This window comes from Piliocolobus tephrosceles, chromosome 3 (assembly GCF_002776525.5).
Source record: "Piliocolobus tephrosceles isolate RC106 chromosome 3, ASM277652v3, whole genome shotgun sequence".
Taxonomy (NCBI): domain Eukaryota; kingdom Metazoa; phylum Chordata; class Mammalia; order Primates; family Cercopithecidae; genus Piliocolobus; species Piliocolobus tephrosceles.
The window spans coordinates 182,227,273-182,237,796 of NC_045436.1; the positions used below are offsets into that span (position 1 = coordinate 182,227,273).

Genomic DNA, 10,524 nt, shown 5'->3' on the forward strand with positions numbered 1-10,524 from the left:
CTGAGGGGCCATCTCCTCTGCAGGCCCAAGGAGAATATTGGGAGTTGGGGGTGGAAACATCTCCCCTGGACATCTGTCTTAAATCTGTCAGTTTCCACTCCCCAACCCCTTACTGCTCACCACCCCACGGACTTGACCCTTTTCTCTCTTTCCTGGGAAGAAGATGGCTTAATGTACTTTCTTCTTGAGGCTGACTTTCACCAGCAGGCATTCACTCAGCAAGCCTGTCTTCAGGGTGGAACCTTCTCTAGCCCACGGGGTCCCAGGACACTGCAGAACCAATCCATCTTGGTCCCTGCCCTGGGTGAAGTCCTGTCTCCAGTGGACCTGATCTTGTTGGATCTGGGCTGCTTCTGATGCTAGAGAAAGGGGAGAAGGGGGTGCTCTAAAGTCACCCAGGCGCAGCCCTGGGTTCTGGCCCTCTAGGCAGGTCACATCGCCTCTCTGAGCACCTGCGGCCTCATCAGCAGAACAGGGGCAGGCCAGTTCCTAGGTCCCTGGACGGTAGTGAGGATGGTGGAGGTGCGTGAAGGGCCAGTGCAACGGCGCTCAAGAATCCTGGCCACTTCCCCAGCCAAACGCACGCTCACAGTCGCCACTCAGTCTTGGGGGTTCCCTAGGTGAAGTCACCTGGATGCCGGCAAAGGGTGGGGGTTCCAGATTTCCACATCGGAAGGAGTTCTGGGAGTTCCCAGAGGTGGGCACCAGGAATGCCTTGTGCTAGGCTGTAGGGAAGTGCTAGGACCTGGGCCGGGGTGGCCAGATTTCGCTTATAAAATTGCAGGATGCCCAGTTAAGTTGAATTCCCGATAAGGCGAGGATACATTTTTAGCATAAGTTTGCCCCCACGCAGTAACTGGGCGTCCTGCCTTTTTATCTGGCAATCCTTTTCTGGGCAGATGGGGGCTAGGGAGGGAGAGGGGTGCGGAGGCGGGTGCGGCGGGGCCAAGGGGGTCCCGGCCAAGGAAGAGGAGGCGCGCACCGCGGGCTGCACGCTTTATTGGGGCGGGGTGGGGTGGGGGTGGCCCGCAAGCGGCTGGGGCGCGCTCCGCCCGGCTCAGGCGGCCTCCAGGCGGCGCGCGGGCCCGGGTCCGGAGCCTCCCTGCTGCAGCGCCTGCAGCCTGCGCTCGCGGCTCCGCTCCAGCTCCAGCCAGTGCTGCGCCTCTAGCTGCGCCTGCAGGTCGGGGAACGCGTCGGCGCGGGCAGGGACGCCCCCCACCGCCTCCCGCGCCGGCCGCTGAGTAGCTCCTGGCCGCGGCCCGGAGCGAATCTCCCTGCCATCCCCGCCCCGCGACGCCGGTCCCTGCGCGCCGCGCCCGCCATCCCCACCCGGCCCCGGCTTTCAGTAGCCCGGACTCCACCCACCAACCCGGACTCACGCGGGGCTTGGGGCCCGCGGCCCGCGGCGCCGACACGTGCAGCAAGGCCGCCTGCCTGCTGCGCTCGGCCGCCCTCTCCGAGATCCTGCGCCGCAGCTGCTGCACGCGCTCGTCCTGCGAGGGCGCCTCCGGGGCCGCCGCAAGGGCCTTCTTCTCCTCCCACCTGGCAGGCGACGCGGCGGGCTCAGAAGCAGGCCGCCGGGAGGCCCAGGCCAGACCCAGGATGCCACCCGTGTCCAAGCGACACGGGGACAAGGAGCTACGCGGCCGGAGAGGTTCACCGGAATAATTTAGGACAGACAGCGAAGCCCAGGGGCCGCGGTGCGCTCCCAGACAGGACCACCGCGCAGGGGCTGGGGGTGGAGGGTCTCCAGCACTTCTACCCTTTTGCTCTTTTTTTCTTTTTTAAAATTTTTGTTGTTGTTGTTTGTTTGTTTGAGGCAGGGTCTTACTCTGTCGCCCAGGCTGGAGTGCAGTGGCGTGATCATGGCTCACTGCAGCCTTGACCTCCCAGGCTCAAGCAATCCTCCCACCTCAGCTTCCCAAAATGCTGGGATTACAGGCTTGAGCCACCGCGCCCGGCCTACAGCTTTTTTTAAACTTAACATTTAAAAAAAAAGTATTACAGGTGTACTAACTATATGCATAACTGGGGTACAAATGTGAAAGCCCCCTTTGACCTCCCACTCTTTTGTCTCTTGCCTGGAGGTACTCCCTGCTAATGCTGTGGTGCTGTGGTGTGCATCTCCACAGGTATCTGCAGACATGGCCCTTGATCCTTCTGATGGTATATATTGTTCCCTGCTGGCTTTGGCGTCCGTGGACCTCACAGCCTTGGGGTATTTGCATGTGCTGTTCCCCCGTCTCCACCACTCTTGCCTGACTGTCCAGGTCGCCCCGGTGAATTTATGGCCTGGGGCCTGAGTGCATGCCTGAGCCCCCCTCTAACTTTTTTAGCAGGAGGTAGACCTTTGGAGGCACCCTGACACCAACCAGGCTGCATCTGAGCTCTGCCAGGCCATGGCCAGCAGCTGGAAGTGATGAGCTGTCCAGGTGTTTGCCACCTTGGGGATCCGGTGGGCAGCCAGCCAGCCCTGAACAGCACCAGCAGCGGTTGCCCTGTGCTTCCTCTGAATTGCAGCCAGAGCAGCAGCCCCTCCAAGGACCAATAGTGAAGGGTTCTCTTCCATCAGCAATGATTAGTCCTTCCTTCTGTCTGCCCTGTCAGCCACCCCACCCAGTCCCACTCAGAAACTTTCTCTGGAGCCCTGTATGCCAGGCTCTGAACAAGGCTCTGCTACAACAGCTGGGCCTCCCTGGGAACTAGGCCAGAGTCCAGAGGCCAGCCTGACCCCAAGGCCAGGGGACATGCCTGCCCATGTCTGACCTGGTTGCCAGGGGATAGCCACAAGGGGCTAAAAAACATCACCAGACTGTCCCCCAAACAAGTAAAAAGGCATCTGTATGTGTGTGTATGCACACGAGCTATCTGCCACCCTCAACTAGATCCTGGTTTAAAAAGAAAGAAAAAAAAATTACAGCAACAGTCTTTAAAAAATGTTAGCCAGGCTGGGCTCACGCCTGTAATCCCAGCACTTTGGGAGGCCAAGGCAGGCGGATCATGAGGTCAGGAGTTTGAGACCATCTTGGCCAACATGGTGAAACACCATCTCTACTAAAATACAAAAAGCCGGGCATGGTGGCGCACTCCTGTAGTCCCAGCTACTTGGGAGGCTGAGGCTTGAACCTGGGAGGCAGAGGTTGCAGTGAGCTGAGATTGTGCCACCGCATTCCAGCCTGGTGACAGAGCAAGACTCCATCTCAAACAAACAAACAAACAAAAAACACAGTTGGCCAACAGTCTTTGGACACCTGGAGAAATGTGAAAAAAAATGAGATATTTAGATGATGTTGGGAATTTTTTTCAATTTTCTATTGGTGTCAGGGTGCTGTGGTTTTATGTAGGACGATCTTTTTTTTAGATGTATGCTGAAGTGTTTAAGAGTAAAGTGTCTTGATTCCTGCAGCTACTTCCAAATGCTTCTGCAGACATAAATAGCTAGCTGGCTACGTGAAGCACATATGGTGAAAGGTTGGACCCATGAGCTGGGTGCAAAAATGACCGCATCTAGGTCATGGCATCTAAGCCATGGATGCAGAATTTTGCACCATTCCCATGTGCCTGGAAGTCACCTAATACAATAATAGGGGTGAGGGGAGTTATGGCAAGGGAACTTCCTGGGCAGGAAGGTGGCGGGTTGTTTCAAGGAGACCCACCCGGGAGGGTACAAAGCAGGCTTACTGCTCCCTGTCCACCCAGAGGCACCCTCCCCAAGCCCAGTACCAACCTCAAGGCTGCGGATCTCCCCATGGCCGCACGGCACAGCGAGATCTGCTCCACCGTGTTCTGCAGTTCCTGGCTCTTGGTGCGCTTGCCCTGAATGATTTGATCCCGCTTTTCTTCTTCCTTGCGCCGCTGATTCTCTTTGAGCAGGGCCAGCCGCTCTCGCAGCTCCACTATGGACATCTCTCCTTCCAGGCCATGGCCAGGGGTCTGTGGGGTGGTAGGGGAAGCCCCAAGCTGGGCCCTGATGCTTCCCACCAGGATCCCTCCCCTGCTCCATGGGCCCACCCCTTGCCCACCTTCCCTCTGCTTCAACACTGCTTATGAAACATGCTCCCAGCCTCTCCAGCCTGGGCTCTGCTCTGCAACGCTATACCTTGTGTGGGTCTGCACATCTCAGCTGGACTGAGGCTCCTCCACTGTGGCAGGACCCAAATGGAGCTCATGACTATCTCCCCAGCCAGGCTTCGGGGCCTGGGGCAGACAGCCATTTGCACTCTCCATGGCCTTGGGGCTGGGCCAGGCCCTGCAGCTGAGTCCCCGTGCTCCTCTGAGGCCTGGCCCCTCATCATGCCTTCTCACACGGGCTTCCAGCAGACCCTCCTCAACCTCCTGCTCCATCCAGCCTTTGAACACCTGCCCTCTCCCTACACTGCCCTTTCCACCCTGGCCCTCCCTCAACAGGCAGCTCCTAAGTGGTCTCCTCCGTGAAGCCCACCTTGGCCACCCCCAGGGGTTACAGAGGACTGGCTCAGTGTCTGCCTCACCTGCAGGATTGTGAACTCTTAGGGCCAGACCCAGGCCCGCGGCACATGGGTGCTGAGTCACGGAGGGTGGCAGGCCAGGTTTCAGGTGGTGCAAGACCCACCTGTGGTGCTGATGGGAATCCTGGAAACTGCCTCCCATGGCAGTGCCAGCACGGAGGCTCCCTGAGGCATGGGCCTGTCCAGGACTGTGTCCTCACCTGGGTCAGGTCCACGAGCTTGCCCTTGCGCGTGGGCTGCGTCTCGAGTGCGCGCAGCTGGGAGATGAGTTCACAACGGCGCCGCTGCTCCTCCTGGGCCGCCTGCGCCCTGCGCCGCAGCAGCCCCCGACTCTCCTCAATCACCTCCTGAACTTGGGGGCCAAGCCAGGAGCTGAGGTGGCTGGTGGGTGTCAGGGCAGGCGCTGGACAGGGAGGCACCTCCCCTGGGGTTCCCCAGCCAGGCCCCGGCCTCAGTGCGGCCACTTGGGAATGCTTCCCTCAAGGGGCCCCGTGACCCTTGACAGCTATAGTAGCTCGCTCAGGAAAGGTTGGCAGCCCAGCACCTGAGTGGGGAAGATCGGGGCCGGGCCAGTGACACTTGGCTCCTGACTACCTGTCTGCCGTCGGCCCTTTGCGAGCTTCGTCTGGGCGGCCTTGACGTTCTTCTGCCCCTCTATCACCTGCTCCACCAGCTCCTTCCTGGACCTGTCCTCCTGGAGCCGTCTCTCCGCATGCTGCAGCATCAGCTTGGCCATCTGCTCAGACAGTGGACCTGCCACGGTGAGTGGGGCTGCACCGGCCCAGGGCACAGCATGAGGTCTGAAGGCAGACCCAGTCCCTGCCTTTGAATCACCCCAGAACCCAGGTCTAAGCCCATTCACTCGTGGCGGTGCTCTGGAGGTCGGGCCTGCTGGGGAACTTCCACCTCACGTCCTCTCCCTTCCTCCCAGCATGGTCTTGGGGGGCACCTTCCTGCATTTGAAGCCACCCAGTTTGTGGTACTTTGTTGTGGTAGCCTAGAGACCCAGTGCACCCAGTAGCAATGTAAGCTGTTCACAGTGGAGGGAACCAGGGTAGGGAGCCTGGGGTAGAGGGGACGTGGAATACTCTGTACTATCTTTACAGCTTTTCTGTAAATTTAAATTCTGAAATAAAAAAAAAAAAATAAAAGTTTCTTTACCAATTTGGTAATACGTTGTATGGAAATAGGAGGTGAAAAAAGTGGGCACCAAAAAATACTAAAAGTCCCATCTCAGTCAACCAGACAATGAGCAAAGGGAGAACAGAGGCGGTCCGCACTGGCCCTCCGCCCCCAGCCACAGCACCAGGGGCCACGGCATGGAGACGGCTGGGCGCCTCAGGCTGGGAGCGCAGAAGAGGGCGGCAGTGCCTCCTGGCTCTTTGGGAATGTGGAATCAGGGAGGCAGCAGCAGTCCACAGAAAAGGCTCCCGCTTGGGAGTAAGACACACAGGATGCTGAGTTCTGCTTCTGCCACCCTGGTAGCTCCCTGGCAGCAGACAAATCTTGGGCCTCTCTGGGTTTCAGTTTCTTTGCGGGGAAATGAAGATGGCCACGCCCACCCCCTCAGGTGCACTGGGTGCTGGGCCAGCACCCAGCAAGGGCTCAGGAAAGAGTGTCCCCATCAGCCACAGCACCAGCCTCAGCACAGAATAGGGAGTCGGCAGAGAGGAATGAGCAGGGGAAGAAGGAAAAGAGGCCCACAGGCCGGGAGTGGTGGACAGGGATAGGTGTTTGACAATCTATGAGTGCGTGGCCAGGCTCACAGTAAGGCGAGGGTTCCCAGGCAGTAAGCAGCCGAGAGAGCAGCCTCAGAACCTGAGTCCAAGGTCACACGCTGGGCTGGGTCCACTCAGACATCAACCTGGGACCCACGGTCCTGCCTGCCGTCACTCAGGGGCCAGGGGCAGCCACATGCATCCTTGGGCCTGTCGTGGACGTCCCACCAGGTTTCCCACACATTCCCTCCTCCTTCCTGCCACAGAGCATGGCTTGCACTGGCTGCTTACTAAGCTCGCACCAAGCTGGAGCTTTCAGTTACCTGCACCGGCACCTTCAAAATTAAAATGAAGGGAGAACACATGGAACGGCATTTCTGTGACCAGAATCAAGTGGAAAAAAGATGCAAGTGCTGCTTGATGAAACAATCTGCCTGAAGACTTCGGTGAAATGTACTCACAGGGCCAGTTGCAGCGGCTCACACTTACAACCCAGCACATGGGGAGGCTGAGCAGGGAGCATTGCTTGAGCCTGGGAATTTGAGACCAACATAGGAAGACCCTGTCTCTACAAAAAATACAAAACTAGCCAGGTCTGGTGGCTCATGCCTGTGGTCCCAGCTACTCAGGAGGCTGAAGTGGGAGGATCATTTGAGTCCAGGAGATTGAAGTTACAGTGAGCCATGATCGTGCCACTGCATTCCAGCCTGGGAGACAGAGCAAGACCCTATCTCAAAAAAAAAAAGTATTCAAAGAATGATTACCCATGACAACCAAAACATGAAATGTCATTCCTTACCCAGGAGTTTAGGGTTGATACTAGTACAGCTATTCTGGGTTAATGTCACAGTGATAACAGATTAAAAAACAAGTTATTGGCCGGGCGCAGTGGCTCACGCCTGTAATCCCAGCACTTTGGGAGGCCGAGGCAGGCAGATCACCTGAGGTCGGGTGTTCGAGACCAGCCTGACCAATATGGAGAAAACCCGTCTCTACTAAAAATACAAAATTAGCTGGGCATGATGGTGCATGCCTGTAATCCCAGCTACTCAGGAGGCTGAGGAAAGAGAATAGCTTGAACCCGGGAGGCAGAGGTTATGGTGAGCCGAGAGCATGCCATTGCACTCCAGCCTGGGCAACAAGAGTGAAACTCCGTCTCAAAAACAAACAAACAAACATTTTTTTGTAGACACGGGGTCTCACTATGTTGTGCAGGCTGGTCTCGACTTCCTGGGTTCAAGTGATCTAGCCACTTTGGACTCCCAAAGTGCTGTGATTACAGGTGTGAGCCACTGCATCCAGCCGTAATTTAAAAATACATCCTTTTCCAGCCCCATTGCTAGAGTACTTTAAAACTAGTCACTGTAGGCCAGACATGGCAGCTTATGACTGTAATTCCAGCACTTTAGGAGGCCGAGGCGTGTGGATCACTTAAGGCCGGGAATTCGAGACCAGCCTGGCCACCATGGCAAAACCCCATCTCCAGAGAAAAAAACAAAAAACAAAACAAAACAAAAAAAAACTGGTAACTGTTGAAAAAAACAGAAAAGCACCCAGATAGGGAACTCAATACTGGCTTCTATGAGGCACGGAGGTTCCTTGGAGAATAACTGAGTCTGTGTGTCTTAAGCAGAGAACGTTCAGGTAGGCCCCAAACATCTCTCCTCTCAATGGAAAAGATGCTTCCAAAGACTCTCGAGCAGTGCCCAAAGGTCAGAGGAGGAGACGAAAGGGTGCCCATGGGTCAGGTTGTGGTACTAGAACCTCAAGCAGAAACAAAAGTTATAGTTCACTAAAACACATTGAGGCTGTAAAAGCAATCAGTCGGCCAGGCACGGTGGCTCAAGCCTGTAATCCCAGTACTTTGGGAGGCCGAGACGGGCGGATCACGAGGTCAGCAGATTGAGACCATCCTGGCTAACGTGGTGAAACCCCGTCTCTACTAAAAAATACAAAAAACTAGCCAGGCGAGGTGGCGGGCGCCTGTAGTCCCAGCTACTCGGGAGACTGAGGCAGGAGAATGGCGTGAACCCGGGAGGCGGAGCTTGCAGTGAGCTGAGATCCGGGCACTGCACTCCAGCCTGGGAGGCAGAGTGAGACTCCGCCTCAAAAAAAAAAAAAAAAAGGAAAAAGCAATTAGTCCAATATAAGCTGCATCAATATAAGCTGCATAAGAAAAACTAAAACTCTTTTTACTTCAAATATTTAGTGCCACCTAATCTAGTTAATTTAGTAAGAAAAAATATTAGTCACATGAATGCGTGTAGCTGGACATCCTTAGACCAGGAGAGAAGCCTGATAATCCCTCTGTAACCTGGTGTGAGAAGAGCGGCATTTTCTTTTTTTTATTTGAGACAGAGTCTCACTCTGTCGTCCAGGCTGGAATGCAATGGCATGATCTTGGCTCACTGCAACCTCCACCTCCCGGGTTCAAGCGATTCTCGTGCCTCAGCCTCTTGAGTTGGTGGGATTACTCAGGAGTAATTAGTTGTGTGCCACCACACCCAGCTAATGTCTGTTTGTTTTTAGTAGACATGGGGTTTCACCATGTTGGCCAGGCTGGTCTTGAATGCCTGACCTCAGGTGATCGGCCTGCCTCAGCCTCCCAACGTGCTGGGATTACAGGCGTGAGCCACCGCACCCAGCCAAGAGTGGCATTTTCTAACTCCAAACACAAACAAGAAAAGAATGTTAAATTTGAAGACATGAAAAGAATATTTGCATGGCAAACACACATTATAAGCCTCATATGCAAAGTCAAATGACAAACTAGAAAAAAAGCAATCTGCAACAATATATTATAAAGATTATTTTTTCTAACATATAAAGAACATTAGGCTGGGCACAGAGGCGCATTTCCATAATCCCAGCATTTTGGGAGACTGAGGCAGGTGAATCACTTGAGCCCAGGAGTTAGAGACCAGCCTGGGCAACATGGTGAAACCATGTCTCTCCTAAAAAGGTGGTGCACGCCTGTAGTTTCAACCACTAGGGAGGCTGAGGTGGGAGGATGGTTTGAGCCTGGGAGGCAGAGGTTGCAATCAGCTGAGATCATCAGCGACAGAGTGAGACCCTGTCTCAAAAAAGAAAAACTGTGGGTGGTCACAGTGACTCATGCCTGTAATCCCAGCACTTTGGGAGGCCAAAGTGGATGGATCACTTGAGGTCAGGAGTTTGAGACCAGTCTGGCTGACATGGTGAAATCTCATCTCTACTAAAAATACAAAAATTATTCAGGCATGGTGGTGTGCACCTGTAGTCCCAGCTACATAGGAGCCTGAGGCAGGATAACTGCCTGACCCTGGGAGGCACAGGTTGTACTGAGCTGAGATCAACCCACTGTACTCCAGCCTGGGCAATGGAGTGAGACTCCTCAAAAAAAAAAAAAAAAAAAAACCAAAGAAAAAACAACAAAAAAAGAAAAATTGCTAAGAGAGTAGATTGTAAGTGTTCTTACCATAAATAAGTATATGAGATAATGCATATGCTAATTAGCTTGATTTAGCCATTTCACAGTGTATTCGTATTCCAAAAGATCATGTTAGGCCAGGTGCGGTGGCTCACGCCTGTAATCCCAGCACTTTGGGAGGCCGAGGTGGGTGGATCACGAGGTCAGGAGTTCAAGATCAGCCTGGCCAAGATGGTGAAACCTCATCTCTACTAAAAATACACACACACACACAAATATATATATAGCTGGGCATGGTGCATGCGCCTATAATCCCAGCTATTCAGGAGGCTGAGGAAGAGAATTTCTTAAACCCGGGAGGCAGAGGTTGTAGTGAGCCATGATCACGCCACTGCACTCCAGCCTGGGCAACAGAGCGAGACTCTGTCTCAAAAAGAAAAAAAAACAAAAAACAAAAATTAGCCAGGCATGGTGTGCTCGCCTGTAGTCCCAGCTACTCGGGAGGCTGAGGCAGGAGAATTGCTTGAACCCAGGAGGCAGAGGTTGCAGTGAGCCGAGATCATGCCACTGCACTCCAGCCTGGGTGACAGAACAAGCTTCCATCTTAAAAAAAAAAAGGCTGGGTGCGGCGGCTCATATCTGTAATCCCATCACTTTGGGAGGCCGAGGTGGGTGGATCACGAGGTCAGGAGATCAAGACCATCGTGGCTAACACAGTGAAACCCCATCTCTACTAAAAATACAAAAAAATTAGCCGGGCATGGTAGCAGGCGCCTGTAGTCCCAGCTCCTTGGGAGGCTGAGGCAGGAGAATGGCGTGAACCTGGGAAGCAGAGCTTGTAGTGAGCTGAGATGGCACCACTGCACTCCAGTCTGGGTGACAGAGCGAGACTCCATCTCAAAAAAAAAAA

At 54.5% G+C, this 10,524-nt stretch overlaps 1 protein-coding gene across 2 annotated transcripts in view; it reads right to left on the reverse strand.

Moving 5' to 3' along the window:
- Positions 1–1,057: 1,057 nt before the first annotated feature.
- Positions 1,058–10,524, reverse strand: part of CFAP99 (cilia and flagella associated protein 99) — a 51,127-nt gene continuing 41,660 nt past the window's right edge. For both annotated transcript variants that reach the window (XM_026448274.1, XM_026448273.1), the window contains 5 exons: positions 5,082–5,223; positions 4,688–4,839; positions 3,728–3,933; positions 1,380–1,542; positions 1,058–1,174 (listed from right to left, as the gene is read on the reverse strand). In XM_026448274.1, coding sequence (XP_026304059.1) covers positions 1,058–1,174; positions 1,380–1,542; positions 3,728–3,933; positions 4,688–4,839; positions 5,082–5,223 — 780 coding nt within the window. The remainder of the gene's footprint in view (positions 1,175–1,379; positions 1,543–3,727; positions 3,934–4,687; positions 4,840–5,081; positions 5,224–10,524) is intronic.